The following is a 17,746-nucleotide window of genomic DNA, read 5'->3' as shown; positions in this document are numbered from 1 at the left end:
AGCAGCCCAGAGTCCTGAGGACTCAGCTTCCACGTTCTTGGGTCCGGCAGCTACACGCCCACCCCTTTGCCATCTTAACCCCCATCCTTTGTTTTCTCTTCTCTGTTCTCAAGCTGTTAACATTCCCAACGAGGCTGATTTCATCAAAATCTCAGGTGGAAGGAGCCCGCTCCTGGTTGGTGATTCATACATTCTCACTCTCTCTTTCTCTCTCTCACTCACTCCTTCCATTCAATGAGTATTTCTTTCTTTTTTTTTTTTTAATTTATTTATTTATGCCTATGTTGGGTCTTCGTTTCTGTGCGAGGGCTTTCTCTAGTTTAGCAAGCGGGGGCCACTCTTCATCGCGGTGCGCAGGCCTCTCACTATCGCAGCCTCTCCTGTTGCGGAGCACAGGCTCCAGATGCACAGGCTCAGCAGTTGTGGCTCACGGGCCCAGCTGCTCCGCGGCATGTGGGATCCTCCCAGACCAGGGCTCGAACCCGTGTCCCCTGCATTGGCAGGCAGACTCTCAACCACTGCGCCACCAGGGAAGCCCCTATGAGTATTTCTTGAATTCCTACTCTCTGCCATGTGTCCTGTGTGCTCGGGAAACATCAGTGAATACCGAGATCCCCGCCCTCACGGGGTTCACATGAATTAAACAATAAACATGTGAGCATCTTAGAAGCAGGTAAGTGATACGGTGAGGAAGAAAGAAAACAGAGCAAGGTAAAGAGGACCTGGAACGCCAAGAGGGTGGAGGGCATGGCAGCGGGCAAGGGCCTCACGGAGAAGTAAGAACTGGAGAAAGACCTGCAGTGGGTGAGTGAGAGCTGGAGAAAGAACCCTCCGGGAAGAGGAACAGCCTGAGAGGAGGCCCTGGGGCAGGAGGCCGCCTGGAGTGACAGAGGAGCCCCACAGAGGCCAGTGTGGCTGCAGCAGAGAGTGGGGAGGCGACTGGTCAGAGAGGTGCGGTGGACAAGATCACGGCCACAGTCAGACTTCCCTGAGTGAGGTCATCGGACCGACCTTGAAACTTACTTTTTAGAAGATCACTCCGGCTACTCTGTTAGCATAGACAGGAAGAGGGGCAAGGATAGGATCTGGAAGACCTGATAGGATTAACCAAGGTAGGAAGGGATGAGGGCGGTGGCCCGGTTACAGCAGCGGGGGTACTGACTGATGACTCTCACTGGTACGCCCTCCCCATCCCAAGCCCCGTAGCCTGCTGTCCAAACCCTCCTGACTCGCCCCCAGGCTGCTCTTCACCTGGGCCCACCTGACATTAGCTCCCTCAGCCCGACCCGCCTCTAAATTTCTCAAATACCCAATCCTCTCCTTCCCATTCAGAGACAGAACTCCCTCTCCTTCCTGAACTCTTCCTGCAAAGACCCTCATTCCATCCAGACAGGGCCCCCTAAAGAGCCTTGCTTCAAAATGCACCCCCACAGCTTGCATCTTCAATCTCTTCCTCATTCCTGGACTTCCCTTCGTAGCTCATTCTCTCAGTCCTGATAAAACCTCCTGTTATTGCTCTGACTTACGATGATCCCTTCTCTCTGCTACCATTTAACGCTAACCTCTGTGCCCCACGCACTCACTTCTTCAGCCCCGGCAAGAAACAACCATCACAGGCAATGACGCCCTAGCTATCAACTCCGAGGGCCGTTCTCCCACGCCAGTGGCAGGCGCGCATGATGGTCTGCTCTTTCTGCCTGCCTTCTTCAAAACTCCTCTCACTCCCTTCCAGGGCCCCACAGTTTCCTGGTCCTTTTCCCACTTTCCCACTTTCTGTATCTGATTCCCACCCCCGCTTCCTCCTAGGTGAAGGTGCTCCCCAAGATTCAGTCCCCTGAGGGCACTCTCATGCTCTCGGTCCCTGTGGCCACTGTCTCACATTTCTACGGGTGAGCCCAGACTGATAACCCTGGCTTCTCTCTTAGGCTGGACTTCTGCATTTCCAACCACTTTAAGGGCTCAGCACCTGGACGTCCCACTATCTTAATGTTCCAAGAATAAATTCCCATGGGATTCAATTTGTCATGACAGTGGTCACATTCTCCTCCTTATTATTAATATTAATTCAATATCTCCTCTCCTAAGTTTTGAGCAATTCGAAAGCAGGTACCCTGCTGTCTGAGCTCTTTGCACAAAGAGTATAACTCTAAACTATATGCTAAATAAATACACTCAGCTGATCAGTGCTATCCAAAAAATAAGCCTTTCTTTTTAAGACATACTTGATGATTAAAAAAAAAAAAAAAAATGACCTGTCGCTGTTTTCTGTAAAAGGCAGATTTCTTGACCTGGAATTAAAATCCTCATCTCCTGAAGGTCTGGACAACGTCAATTTGGAAACATTATTTATCCAGATTTTTCAGGTAGGTTCAATCCTAGACATGCACTAATAACCCAAAACCCACAATGTTCACAGAAACTGACATTGCTGGCCACTGAATGCAGACGGATAAAAAATTTGAGGAACTTTATCAAAAGAACACTTTCCAATAAAAAGCCCAAAACAAAGTATTGAGATTATTTTTTGGCAGCATATAATAAAAAGCAAGGACAAAACACTGTGAAAAAAAAATTCTTTCTTTTCAAAAGGACAGAGGGGAAATGAGATGAGGGACTTCCAGCCCCTTTGTAAGGAGCGGGGCCTGGTTTCCTTTGCAGGTCAGTGGTTTGTAGATCATTATCAGTCTCATGTAAGCAGAAGAGGAAAAGAAACAGAAGAAAAATAAAAATCAGGATGTTATTTAAAGGGAAATGGATTGACCACATTTTTCTATACAATGCTGAGAACACTCTAGGATTCTCCTGTATCTAAACTTTTCCAAAAGTGAAAATTTCTAGAGTTGCCAATTATTAATAATTTTCCCATCTTTTAAATTCTCTTGCTAAAGAGATTTGACATTGATGATACACCATGAAATGTCAATAGGAAGAACACCTGAGAGACACTCCTTGCCCTGACTTCTCATACAACTTCCAGGAAGACAACAATTTCATGTCTGTACAGCACAGAAAACCTGTAACATCCTGATCTTTTTTCTTCATTGTGGTATAATGTCTGTAACATAAAATTTACATGTCAACCATTTTTAAGAGTACAATTCAGTAGTGTTAAGAATATCCTCATTACTGTACAGCTGTCACCACCATCCATGCATAGAACTCTTTTCATCTTGTAAAACTGAAATCTGTAACCATTAAACAATTAACTCTCCATCCCCCCTCCTCCATCTCCTGGCAACCACCATTACACTTTCTGTCTGGATAAATTTGACTATTCTAAGTATCTCATGCAAGTGGAATCGTACAATATTTGTCCTTTTTTGACTCATTTCAATTAGCATAATATCCTCAAAGTTCATCCATGTTGCAGCATATATCAGAACTTCCTTCCTTTTTAAGGCTGAATAATATTCCATTGTGCATATACACAATTTGTTTATCCATCTGCCCATTCATGGACACTTGAGTTTTTTCTTCCTTTGGGCTATTGTGAATAATCCCATTAGGAACATGGATGTACAAGTATCTCTTTGAGTCTCTGCTTTCAATTCTTTTGGGTATATCCCCAGAAGTGGAATATGACATTCTCTCTTTATTTCTTTCATACAAACTCTATGCCTTGTTAGTTTATATCAGACACCAAAGTCTAATGTTTGTGAAATATAAATGGTATCCATAAATTGCCTCCTAACATCCTTTTTTACTGTTTACCACCTTTTCCATATTCTATCACTTTATAAAATTGCACAAACATTAGTAAGCTGTGTAACAAGCCAGGATACAAGGAGCTCAAAAGCCAGCTACAGATTCAGTGGATTGATGCCAGCAGTTAAGAATGTCACCACTGGGCTTCCCTGGTGGCATAGTGTTGGGAGTCCACCTGCCGATGCAGGGGACACGGGTTCGTGCCCCGGTCCGGGAAGATCCCACATGCCGTGGAGCGGCTGGGCCCGTGAGCCATGGTCGCTGAGCCTGCGTGTCTGGAGCCTGTGCTCCGCAACGGGAGAGGCCACAACAGTGAGAGGCCCGCGTACCCCAGAAAAAAAAAAAAAGAATGTCACCACCAACAGTATCATCCAGTAAAAGGCTTCCACCTGAAGGAGGAAGGTGCTCCCCAAGATTCAGTGCCTTGAGGGCACTCTCATGCTCTCAGTCCCTGTGGCCACTGTCTCACATTTCTACAGGTGAGCCCAGACTGATAACCCTGGCTTCTCTCTTAGGATGGACTTCTGCATTTCCAACCACTTTAAGGGCTCAGCACCTGGACGTCCCACTATCTTAATGTTCCAAGAATAAATTCCCATGGGATTCAATTTGTCCTGACAGTGGTCACAAGTGGAAATCAACGGCCAGACTTGCATCGAATTCTGTGTCTCTGACAGGAAAGGGAGGAGCCCTGGGCATTATTTACAGTTATGTTTAGATCTGTCATTTCTTAAGCAATAAGTCAATTTACCTTTCTTTTTTCTTTTTTTTGGCCTCACCACACAGCATGTGGGATCTCAGTTCCCCAACCAGGGATCAAACCCATGCCCCCTGCATTGGAAGTGTGGAGTCTTAACCACTGGGCCACCAGGGAAGTCCCTCAACTTACCTTTCTTGATCTAAAACATTTTAATCTTAAAGGTTATCATCTCTGTCTAATTGCCTGTTAAAGTTTACCTATTATTTACCCACGGAAAAGTAAGTTCTCAGAGTTTTGCCAAGTAAACTTGAAGAGGCCACAAAACTTTAAGAACAATAAAGGTCCATTAGTCACCAGAAAGTGTGCTCCTTTTATGACTCTGTTTCGCTTCCTTTTTATTTTTATTTTTTTGCGGTACGCGGGTCTCTCACTGCTGTGGCCTCTCCCGTTGCGGAGCACAGGCTCTGAATGCGCAGGCTCAGCGGCCATGGCTCACGGGCCCAGCCGCTCCGCGGCATGTGGGATCTTCCCGGACCGGGGCACAAACCCGTGTCCCCTGCATCAGCAGGCGGACTCTCAACCACTGTGCCACCTGGGAAGCCCCCATTTTATTTTTATTTCAAAAATTACCTAATTTTCCACCAAACCAAATCATTGGCTCAGCAAAAAGTTTTACAATTCTAGTCACTGGCATTTCCACATATGCTCCCTGGTATTCATAGTCACTTCAAGAATCAAAGAAAACTAACTAATTAATGTTCATAATAACTTTACAGATTTTATATGAAGCCAGAAGCACCCAAGCCTGGCATCCAGCGTGCAGAGGTCATGTGGATGTGGAGGTGGATGGGTGGGGAGGGAGGTGACAAGAGGCACCAGCACAGCCCCGTCCTCAGGGCCACAGCACGGATGGGGACACTTGAAACAAAAAGCATGAGAAGCCATTACTGAAAAGCTCTAGACAACGCACTTAGGTATTCATGTAACAATGTAGACAGTAAGTATTAGAGGAACTGAGAGAATGGGGAAAAAAATACTGTGGATTTGAACAACTTCAGAGGACAGGGGATTTGAAGTGGCCTCAAAGGGTGAGAAGGTTCTAGAAGGATGGGAAAGAAGAGATGATATTGCCGGGAAGGAGAACCATAAAGCCAGGGCAGAGACAGAACAGAATGACCCCTAAGCGCCAGGGTCTGATTCTGAATAAAAACAAGCGTAGTCTATATGAGCCACGGTATTCCTACCCCAATCTTGGCAGATAAAGCTTCACTTCATAAATATTCTGACAGCTGAGAACTGTCCTTTTGCCTTTTTAAAATTCACATTGACTTTCTGTCTCTTGGGTTTTTCTGTTTTAAACACTCTTCTCCCACCTTAGACAAGTACACCCAACAACAAACCTTATCTCCATAAGGCTCATTTTCAGAGAACTCAGACGTTCTTAGGGGCTGACCAATACCAACACGGGTCTACTTGCGACCTGTACAAATGTATCATCCCTATGCGCACCTATCGTTTAGTAAATTATCATTTTGAATATAGTTGACAGGACTTCACACCAAATTCTATTATCTTAACAGGTAACTAATATTGTTTAACTAGTAAGTATAGGATTGCAAATCAACCCCACTATGCATTTTGCTCACTATCTGACCCACTTCCTAACCAACTTGCTATCATTTTTCCATACAAAGTAAAATACTTTCCCCTGATCTAATTTGTTCCCTCTGCCTCTAATAATACAATAATAATTCTGCTCCCATTCTGCCTAAAAATGCAGGGACAGACAGAAGGAATCTGTGACATCACTAAGACATTTGGCTCATTCCACTAACTAGACAGTGATTAAAATCATCAAGACAATTTAGCAAGAAAGCATATAACCTTACTGGATTAGAATACAGGAGTTTCCTAGAAAAAAGTAACTATCCAAACTTCATTGTGCCCCATCACAATTACTGTGATGGGGATGAAAGCTGAAATTCAAGCTCCTTAATCTTTGAAAAAACTTCCCCCAAACAGAACTTAACATTGTTCATTCAATCTTGGCCAGCAGAATGTCAGTGAGTTCTTTGCTGTTCCTAGAATATTTGTGTCTGGTATCCCCAGAGACGTTGTTATAGGCAAAAGGGACAAAGGAGTTTTTCTCAAAGTTTCAATCATCTGTTTCTACAAATGCTTAAACATCCAGGTTCCTTGTCTGTGAGATAAAAGATGAAACTAAATTAAGTGTAAATTAAGTGTATATTATTTCTGTGGTTTGTTTGCTTCTTAAGCAATTTTATCTCAGGTTTGCAAATACAATTTTGCATTCCAGGCTGCAAAACTCAAAATAACTTTGTTACTCTAACTGATACCAAGAAGAATACATACTTCACGCTCAGAGAAACTTGAGATAACCTTTAGCTTCCTGAGAGCACACTACAGGAAAAATACGTCAACATGGAGTATAATTTGTAATCATCTCATTTAACTTCTCATGCTAACAAATGATGCTAACAAAAGGCATCATTCTGAGGTTTCCATTTATTCACCCCTTAGCTAGGTAATCTACTCTTGTAATGAAGTTTTCAAGGCATCATATTTGGGGGCGTGATCTGAAACCATTTATGAGCAGAACGTACTTTGGCAGCAGCATCCCATTAATAGTCAATTTCATTTCCGTGGCATTTCTTATTTTTCAGGAAAGAACTAAAGAATAATCATTTTACCCACAGTTAGAAAGAGTGAACATTTGTGAAAATTCTCACCTTTGTTGTAAACTGGAAGCTTTTAAATTTGGTGGGGAAAAAAAAAACTTCAAGGAATATAATTTAACAATTGTTATTAACATGGAAATTTCTAAAGACAATTCGGTACACAAAGAACTGTATATATGGCAGGTTATGTTCTGGGGAGTGGGATTAAAAAGAAGGTGGTAGGGGAGGCTTTTAATGTCAAGTGTTTCAATAGTGCCTGTCTGTTTGTTACAAGTAGGTACTAGTTTTTAAAATTAAACAACAAAGAATCAAGGAAGCTTAAAAAAAAAAATAAGGCAGTTTAATTCACAAAAGAGAGGTCTTGGATGGTAACAGCATCAGGTAGAGAAGAAGGAAGTGCCAAGATTAAGTCCCAGGAGATCAAGGGCAATAACTGGAATCTCCAGTAGACAAAGATGACTCCAGGTTGCCAGGCATCTAACGGTACTGGGGTTCTATCACTCATCAGTGGCTCAAAGCTCTTGCGGGTCACTCAGCCACAGGCCATAGTCTGAAAGGCTTCAAGCAACAATCTAGAGCAACTCACAGCAGAAGCTGTGCTGAGTCCCCTGCTGGCAGCTACTGAGCTCCCAGAAACAGCACCTGTCACAGCATCAGTGAGGTAAATGTTAGGACATTCCTCGATGTCAGAACCCCCAAACTCTTCTCTATGAGCCCACACACAGTTCAGGGCCTCTCTCAAAGCAGTCTCCCAAAGTGACATCCTAAAAGGATGCATGGCAAAATCCTCCACTGCTTCTGAGCAAATCCCATCCTTAAGACTCTAAGGTACTTGGCAAAACCCCTAAATACCTCTTCAAACAAATTTCCTAAGACATAGGAGGCACTTGTGTCTACAGAATTAGCCCAGAGTATAGCACTTCTATTCGAGATAAAAGATACACAGTTGAAAAAGTATTTGTGTCATATACGTATGTGTGTTTATGTGTATGTGTATGCATGTATTTGCATATGTGCATGTACATACATACACATACATATATGCATACATATGTAACATATATTCAGATCTGCGTGTGTACACACATACACCCACATATATACACATATATATGCAAAAATAATTCCACATGGCTCTATTTACACTTAGACGTTACCTACCTGAAAGTCATCGTAAGGGAAGAGCAGCATCTCCCTTAAACAGTCATTCAGGATCTGTGTCTTCTTCTGGACGATGACATTTTCATAGTCGAGTGGCTCAATCAGCTTTGGTTTGGCCTAGAAGGTGAAAAGATAAGCAATTGGAACACTCTTATAAAAGTAACTTCTTAAGACTAAAGAACTTCATACGTCCTACTCTACATGTTTTTGTACTTTCCAACTTTTCTACAATGAGAGTGCATCAGTTTTGCTATCAGGAAGAATCAGAAACAAGAGAAACAAGTTGTCTTCAAAGGAAAGTAAACACTTCATGGTCCTCATGCTTGTTTGGTTATTTAAACACAAAGGAGGCTATGGAGTCTGGTGGAACTTCCAGTCACGTCTTGGATCACCCCTGGCTAGGTCAGTCCCCTTCTAAGCTTTAAGCTTTGCCAGAACTGCCCTGCTTGGAGGTCCAGCCATGGTCTGGCAATGAAGGCCACCAGCTCCGGCCATGACCATCTCTTCTTGGCCCTGGGCTTAGAGCAATCCCCAGAGCTCACTATTTTATATAAAACTCTATGGAACTCATCTCTGAGTCTCAAAATATCCCTGTCTAACCTGAACTATCTATACACTTACATATGCAACACCTAAACATAGAGAAATGTGAGCTGGACCAAAATCAGGCAAGCAAGGGAAAAAAGTACTTAAACCAGGGCTTGTGGGTGACCCCCAGGGGGTAGGGATGATCATCCCTGGCATGCACTAATCCAAAGAAAGAGGCAATGAGCAACTGGGGAAAGAAAAGAGAGAATATGCCTTTTCTAGCTATTTCCAAACTTATTCTCAGTAAAAATCTCATCTAGTTTTAGTCATTGCCACAGTGTTCAGTGAGCACTTCCCACATGCAAGGCACTAACTGGGTAAGTCAAGGATAAAGATACATATTCAACTAACTATAGCACAGTACGCCAAGTTCTAAAAGAGGCACACGTCTGCGCGCGCACACACACATGCACACACACACACTTATTGGAAGTAAATTCATTATATCAATAAATTCATTACTACAAGATTATTTTTGAAACTATTAATAAAAAATCATCTGATAACACAATTTCAACAAATGCTCTATATATTAAAATGACAATTCATATACAGATAAGAAATGTATTAAAGACATCTGGTATGTGCCATCTAAATTAGGAATTGTAACTGAGACTTCTGTGTGTTCCCAAAATCTGTCTCTTTTCATTCCAAATAGAACTGGACTACATTTCCCAGCCTCCCCATGGTTAGTGTGGTCATGTGACTGTCTTCTGGCCAACGGTGTGTGAGTGGAAGGGATGTGGTCGCTGCCAAGCCTGGCTCATAAAAGCCTCTGCTATAGACTGAATGCTTGTGTCCTGAAAACTCATATGTTGAAACCTAATCCTGAAAAATAATGGGATTAGGAAATGAGGCTTTGGGGAGGTGATCAGGTAATGAGGGTGGAACCCTCATGAATGGAATTAGTGTCCTTATAAGAGAGACCTCCAAGAGCTCTCTCGTCCCTTCCACCATGCGCGCGCACAGCAAGAAGACAGCATCCACGAACCAGGAAGTGGGCCCTCACCAAACACTGAATCTGCCAGTGCCTTGATCTTAGACTTTCCAGTCTCCAGAACTATGAGAAATAAGTATCTGTTGTTTAAGCCCCACTCAACAGATATCACAGCTGCCCAAGCTAGCCGAGATGGCCTCTCTCCCCTGTTCTCTCCCTATTCCCCTCTGCCGGCAGCACGCACAGGATCCAGCAGTGGACTCAGGAGGCCTGAGGAAAGGGTGAAGCCCCAAGACGAAAGGAGTTTGGATCCTGAACCACCTTGCAGAAGCTGTCTGTTTGAAACAGGCACTGAGATAGCCTGAGAACAAGAACTAAAGCATCTACTGTGTTATGCCAATGAGGTTCTCAAGTTTCTTAATGAAGCAGTCAGCTTGCTCTGCCTAATATAAGAATAAAATGTTCATATTTAACTTCAATTACTTGATTTAAGTAGACTCTACATGACGTCATGATATGCTGAGGAAAAAACACAGTGCTCAAACAAGTGCACAATTATTATAATTGGGTAATAGTACATGTTTATGGACGGAGATTTAAAATATACACAATCAAAAAAATTAGAGCTATCTTGTGAAAGTGTAGGTAATTTCTTCCTCTAAAATATTTGTAATGTTAAAATGTTTTTACATTCAAAAGAGGCCAAAAAAAAGATTTACACAAGTAATTATTTTTAAGTAAGAACTGACACAGAAAATAGAAGTATTCTCCAAAATATTTTAATTCAACTTAAATCGTTTCTTCCTTTATTTTAGTTTGTTATGTTGTATATAGTAATCAATCTACAGGTGCTTGTTGGCAAAATGGATCAATGTCACAATCAGTAACATTTTCTTTAGGAACCGTGACCATATTCCTAATAAAATCCAAAAAGGCATAGAGCTTTCTACAGTGACAGAGCTCAGGATTCTGACAGCTAAACTTCCATTACAAGGAGGTCAGAAGGAGAAAGACTGCAGGATGGAACAGACACTGCACTCCCCCCTGCCCTGTATCGTGTCCAGCACATGACTGCAGCCAGCGAAGCCCAGAGCGGGTGACCTAGTTTTGCAGCCCGGGGCACCTCCACAGGCACCAGCTGGCCCAGGGGAATCCTCAGCTGGGTACCTCCCCTTCCAGTCCCTCGGCACAGAGCATCAGCTCCACTCCCTCCAGGCCACAGGGTAAGGTCAGACTGCTTTCTCAGAAAACTGCCGCAGTGTTAGCCCTGGTTAGCAGAGGGTGCTGCAGGTGCTTAGAAAGCGGCTTTTCTCAAGCTCCAGTGTTCTGGAATTGTTCCTTGGTTTTGGGGATTTTTGCTTTGTTCCTATAGTCCAGCAGCCACTGGGGGCTTTCTGGGAGAGACCCAGTGGCACACACCCTCCAGAAGTTGCACAGGCACCCCAGCAGGTGGTTCCCAGCCTCTAGCCCGCAGATCCTCAGCAGACTGACTTCTCCACTGTCCAGAGACCAGGGTCACACTCCCTCCACCTAGGCCTGAATCTTAGCCTTGGGTGCAGGTTTGTGGGGGGGGGCAGGCGGGGGTTGGGGGGCTCTTCCAAGTTTGTGCTTTCCTTGGGTCTCTGCTCCCTGGATAGACTAGGCTTGTATTCTTAGAGCAGGGGTTGGCAAACGTTTTCTGTGAAGAGCCTGAGAGCAAATATTTTGGCTGACTTACAGTTTCTGTCGTAACTAGTAAACTCTGCTGTTACAGAGCAAAAGCAGCCATAGTCAACAAATGGGCACAGCAGTGTTACAATCAAACCCTATTTACGAAAACAGGCAACCCAGTGGTGTACGTCAACATCTCAATAAAACTGGTATGGCAGGGGGAGGGGCAGTACAACAGCCAGATTTGGCCCACGGGCCATAGTTTGCTGATCCATGCTTTAGAGTTACCCTTACTCCCTAGTAGTTGATCCCCTTTTACCAATTTAATAATTCTCTACATTAATTTTCCATGTTCGATCAACGGATGTGTTTTCTGCCTCTGGACTGATACAGACAATGTTTACAGCTTCTTAAGTGCATTTAATGACACTTCTCACCATTTGACTGAACTTGGATTTCTTAAATGTTTAGTAAATGAAAACAACAAACATATTCATAAATCAGTTTTGCTATTTAGCATACCAAATAACGCTTTTGTTAATTAGATGAATTACTGTTTTCCCCTGAAGGTATCTTGGCAGTATTTAATGTAACATTGTAGGTATTAGGATTACCTCGCTTTTGTGGGCCACTGTTAATTTCTGAGGGGTTTTCACACAGATGATCACACTTAATCCACTGTTAAATTAATTAGACAAGGAGGCCATCAGTCTGAGCCGGCTGTAAGGCAATGAGGTGGCAGTCTACGTAAGCAAACTGAAATGTAAGCCTGTAAATGCCTCGAGGTTAATGAAATCAAAACACTAAGGACAACCCAGCACAAACAGCCGACGAGGCTTCACGCTAGTGCCGATCAATTATTCCTTTCTTTGCTTCTGCACTTTTCTTTATGTAAGTCTCTCCCCAGCTCCTATCATCAGTGTTCCCAACCACTGGGAATTGGGTGTTGCCCAATTTGAATCGATTTTTGCTCACATAAACCTTGAAATGTTTAATATGCCTCAGTTTATCTTTTAACACCACTAAAAGGTAGGCATGGAAACGTCACTCCATTGGACTGAGGCTGGAAACTGAGGATCACAAATTGAGCTGACTGCCTGAGCGTCCCAAGTAGCCAGCAGACGGGACTAGGACCCAGTCTTCTATCAGTCAGAACCCTTCCTTCTCCAGGCTGCCTTGCTAAGGGTCTGTGCTCACCAGTGCTCAACCATGGCTCGTCTGTGGAGAGTTTATAAGCCAGCGTTTCTGTTCAAGACTGATGATGCATGTTAACCAGGAAAGCCCATAGAAGAATGGCATAAGGGAAATCTCAGGGAAGAATGAGACATACAGGGAATCTCAGAGAAGAACAGCACGTCTTCTCTGGTCTTTGGGGCTCCAAGACTGGGAAGATTTGAAACTTGTGCAAACCCTTAAGTTGCTCAACGAAGTGACTCCTGGAGACCTGACTGGGCAGAGGTCTTTGGCAGCTGCAGGGAGCACTGTCCCCGACAGGACCGCTGACTCCAAGGAAAAGGGGCCAACGGAGAGCAACTCACCTGCTACCTAAGTTAAGAACAAGGCAAAAAGCTCTTGCTTCAAACACGAATAACTGGCACAATGTGGATTCTACATGTGGATTTTAGGAGGAAGAAAGAAAGAAACTATCAGAGGAGAAAGGCTGAGAAGGGAGACTGGTGAAGAAAGAAAAGAAAAGAGACAAGAAGGAGATGGGGGAGAGAAAGAGACAAAAGTGACCGACACCTAGGCGTGGCGGAGGTAGAAGATGCAGGGATGGAGGAAACATACGGGCAAGATAGAGACAGATAAAGAAGACAGAAAGAGGGGCTTCCCTGGTGGCGCAGTGGTTGAGGGTCCGCCTGCCGATGCAGGGGACGCGGGTTCGTGCCCGGGTCCGGGAGGGTCCCACATGCCGCGGAGCGGCTGGGTCCGTGGCCCCGTGGGCCGTGGCCGCTGGGCCTGCACTTCCGGAGCCTGTGCGCCGCGACGGGAGAGGCCACAACAGTGAGAGGCCTGCGTACCGCAAAAAAAAAAGAAGACAGAAAGAAATGACAGGAGAGAGGGGCTTGGGAGGCTTGAGGCGGACCTATCTACCACACTGTGGGTCAACAGCACAATCGCCTATTTTCCACTCTTCTTTAAACTGATGATTCACTGGTTACAGCTGTTCAGTGTTCTTCAGTTCCACTAAGCTTTTCCAGCTGGTCACAAGTGTGGGGGACAGCCCACTAGTGTAGGAAACTGGCCTGCAGCATCACTGGTAACAGGAATGTCCACTAACAGCAAAGTGAAATTAGGTTAATTATCAGACTGCCAGTCCCCTAGTCCTCGTTCAGAAGAGGCTTTATTAGCACAGAGCTGGCACATGGCCTTGGCTTTAAAGCCATCTCAACACACCTAAGTTCATTGCTTCTCCTGGTGACATAACTCCAAGAGTGTTGGGCTGCACGCCAGAGTCCTGCAATCTTTGCAACTGCCCGGCCATGAGGCCAAAGAAAGAACCTGGAGTCGGCGACATAGACATCAACGATTTACTGAACAGGGAATCTTACAAGCCAGAGGCCAAAGTCCCAGAGCAACACCTGACCATGTACAGCTCACGGCAGGCAGGACACGACAGCAATCTTCACTACACAGAGGAGGAGGATGCCATCAGTTATGGGGGCATGACATCAGAAGGCTCCTCGGTTGCCAGAAGGACTGCTGGAACACATCCCTCTGCAGCTCTTTGGGCTAGCGACCGTAGTGAGGGCCACGGTCTCCTGTTGATGACCAAACATACTGGAGCTGGTCTAGTCCCAGGGCTAGAACAGTCACTCTCAGACCAATCACATAGGTAGTTACTGATTAAACCGTCAGCTTAGGAGAGGGAGGCAATCATGTGCATAAAGTAAGGGTAATGCAGGGCAGGGTCAGGCAGGGGATGTACAAGACAGCAAGAGAGTAGCCATCTTATGAGGCCTGATTATACAAAGAGCTACTTTTTTTTTCTATTGAGATAATTTACATACAAGTTCTTGATTTCTTATCTTCAAAAGAAAAAAAATCTGGGTCCGGAATTACCCAAATTGATGAATGGTCAATACTCCTAGAACTGCTCCTAGGCCATCAGAACTACCAGGTTTCGGAACCCTACACATTTACCAGTTTGAATTTTCAATATTTCAGGACACTGTGTCTCCCTAAGCACGATGGGGCTTGGCCAGCTCCCGAGTCTAGGACATTGAGAACATGTACAGCGCATGTACTGTGCATTTATAGTGTGTAAAAAATGTAACTCGATCTATACACGAGTCCTTCAGCTTTCTCCCCCATTTGGAGGTTAAAAGTCCTTACCTAAGAACATTCAGTTCTCAGTTACTGTGAAGTCAGACAGGGAGAGGACTGTGGTACTTTCAGTCCCAACGGTCTACAAGAGCGGTTCTCAGAGTGGGGTCCCGGGAACAGCACCATCAGCATCCCTTGGGAAGCTCACACAGATGTAAATTCGGAGGCCCCATCCCAAGCCTGAACCAGAAACTCCAGGAATGGGGACCACGCTTGAACAAGCACTCCAAGGGATTCTGAAGAACCCCTGGTCTATCATGATGACCCAGGAACTGTGCTGGAATTTGTAAATTTAGGGATGAACAAGGAACAAGCCCAGTGTTGAGCTCCCTAACGTCCTTGGGGTTACAGACCCCTTTGAGACCATGGGCCCCCTCCCCCCAGAAATGTATATACACATTACTTTCTACATTTTATACCCAGTTTCGGGGGGAGGGTTGTCCTTCCCTGGAGAAGAGTCATGGAACTGAGTCACAGAAACCCTGGACTAGTGGGACAAGCAGGCTTGTAAACACCTAATTCAGTATAGTGAGAGGTGCGGGCAGACGTTAATGCAGAGGTGGGGCGGGAGGTGGTGTCAATTACTGTCCACGGGCTGCAAAGTTGCCTCACTTCACCAAGGAAGTGCTGCTTCACGAGTGCCGAGGGAAGAGTGAGAATTCTTCAGGTGGTCAAGGTTGTGAACTCCTTAACGTGATGGCGCAGCCCTCCTTGGGCAAGCAGGTGCACAGGTTCCAGTCACATCTCCAGCCCCGCGCGCCCATGACACAAGCAATGTGGTTCACTGTCTCTGACAAGCCTGCTCCTGTCGTTCCCCACGCCTATACACCTGTCGGAGTCCTACAGCCCTTCAGGCAGAGGTCCAAAGATGTTTTATTTTAGCAGCAGAATCCTTCCTCTAAAAAAACAAATATGACAGAGGCAGAGATGCTGAAAAAGTTAAAGCGTAGTTGCTCTAGCCCCAGGGCCTGCAGTGCATGGCCATATAACTGGAGCACCACCTCAACCCATTAAAAGGCAGCCTGTCCCGTCTCTGACCACTGCATCTGGGTTGGTAGCAGTCCGAGGGTGCAGTTCCTTCTGCCCTGCATTGAAATGACCCATGGACAGCTCATCCCCTCCACTATTAGTGCCTTGGGACAGGGCCGGGCCTCCTTATCTCTGTGCTCCCGCAGCATCTAGCCCAGGACCCAGAGACACACTGACTGTCATTAAGACAGCTGAATGCCCCTCACTTGCACAGACCCCTCTCCAGGCCCCGTACACATCCCTGTTGAGTTCAATTGCTGCTTGGCATCCTGGTTTAGGAAGGTTTACAGGAACATGGCCCACTATGTCGGTCCACCCAGTGTCACATAGGCAAATCGATATGAGGTGCAACACAGGGGCCATACTGCAATATAGGCACATCCCAAGGTGCTTGGGCCAGAAATGCTAGGAGGTGCTTGAGATTAGTCATTGCGCAAACTGAGAATGCCCCCAATCACACAGCTCCTGTATAGAAGAAACCTAACAGAGGTTTATCCAATCCTAAAAGCTTATGTGAGGTTACCAAATGTTGCAGAGATAGAAGAAATTTTCTAAGCTATGATTAATAAAATACAAAGTTCGACTTGCTTGCTGCGGGAAAAATTGAATGACCTATTCTTGCCACACAGAATGATGATACAAAATCATGATCACATGAGAGGTAACAGGAGTATGAAGCCAAAAAATGCCGGGAAGAAAGTTATGACTGAGTTGTGCCAAGAGACTCATTGATAAAAATGTGTTTTCCTGTATTTCTGATGTTGATGGCTTTTTAAATTTTGTAATTTGTTGTGACTTCTTTTCAAATTCTAAATTATTCTAAACTCAAATTCTAAAATATTCACTTCCAGGCCAAATTTTGTATTTATAAATTTTATTTTTCTTAAAAGTCCCCAAAATTCTAAGCTTCATTGCTCAGAAAACCTGGATCTGCCCTGATAGGGCCATATGTGCCACACAGATACTGATCGAGTTGAAGGCAGTCTATGGTACAGTGGTTAAGAAAGCTGAGCTGTGCAGTTACGTGAGGTTGTCATTGGGCCTCATTGAGTTAATGTTCGACACAGCCTGGCAAACAGTAGGCACATAATAAATGCAACCATTATTATTATTATTAAATATGTTGCTTGCATGACAGTAATCTTAGTTTTTTGTTTGTTTTTGAGTGGGTGCTACACATACATTCAATTTTACCAATCTGTTTACAAAAACTTTCCTCTATCCTCCAAGGAACATATTAAACAGACAACAGTGGCAGGGACTCTCACAAAAAAAGGAAAAACAAAAGGCCGAATGCAGAGGAAACTATTAATATATAATAATAAGTAGAGATGACAGTGGCATTCAGGGACTGAGCCCAAAGAAAACCCAAATAGACGCTTACATTATCAACTGAATTGAGTATTGATGAGGTTTGTGTCAGGAAGGGCTGAGAACGGTTGGGGGTCGGGGTGTACACAGAAGCACGTTAGACCCACCCCCCATGAGGGCAGCTCCATGACAGCAGCTGGATCTAACACTGAGGAGAGAAGGTGGGGGTGGGGTAAATCCCAAGGGATGCTGCTCATCGAGGGTTGTGTGGCGCTTCCTCAGGGCAGAAGATGGAGCAGTCACCGGGGCCCACAGACGGTTTTCTATCAAAGAATCAAAGCCTTCGCTTCCTTGGAAGAGACTCACAGGAACAGCCTGAGGCCAGGGCCACGTGACCAGATGGTGGGGAGAAGCACCTCCACCTCAAGGGACATCGTGGGCACAGGTGACCCACTGACACCAAGACCACCAGTCCCCATCTGCTGGTCAAAGCAGCGGGCAACAGGCGAGCCTGCAGTGATCACGTGGCTCTCATGGGCACCAAAGGGCATGATCCACGTGCCCTCCCGTCAGTCTGCCTCTGAGCCTCTCTGAACTCAGTCCTTCCTACAGCATTTGCCGCTCTGCGTCTGGCTGCTC

At 45.0% G+C, this 17,746-nt stretch overlaps 1 protein-coding gene across 11 annotated transcripts in view; it reads right to left on the bottom strand.

The window, feature by feature from the left end:
• The window catches only part of DOCK9 (dedicator of cytokinesis 9), a gene marked incomplete at both ends in the record, with an annotated part of 281,402 nt that overhangs the window by 145,601 nt on the left and 118,055 nt on the right, over positions 1-17,746 (bottom strand). For all 11 annotated transcript variants that reach the window (XM_079721657.1, XM_079721649.1, XM_079721648.1 and 8 more), the window contains one exon: positions 8,266-8,382. In XM_079721657.1, the coding sequence (XP_079577783.1) occupies positions 8,266-8,382 (117 nt within the window). The remainder of the gene's footprint in view (positions 1-8,265; positions 8,383-17,746) is intronic.

This window comes from Hyperoodon ampullatus (assembly GCF_949752795.1).
Source record: "Hyperoodon ampullatus genome assembly, chromosome: 16".
NCBI lineage: Eukaryota > Metazoa > Chordata > Mammalia > Artiodactyla > Ziphiidae > Hyperoodon > Hyperoodon ampullatus.
The sequence above is the reverse complement of the archived record's forward strand: the minus strand, read 5'-3'. Positions and strand labels throughout refer to the sequence as shown.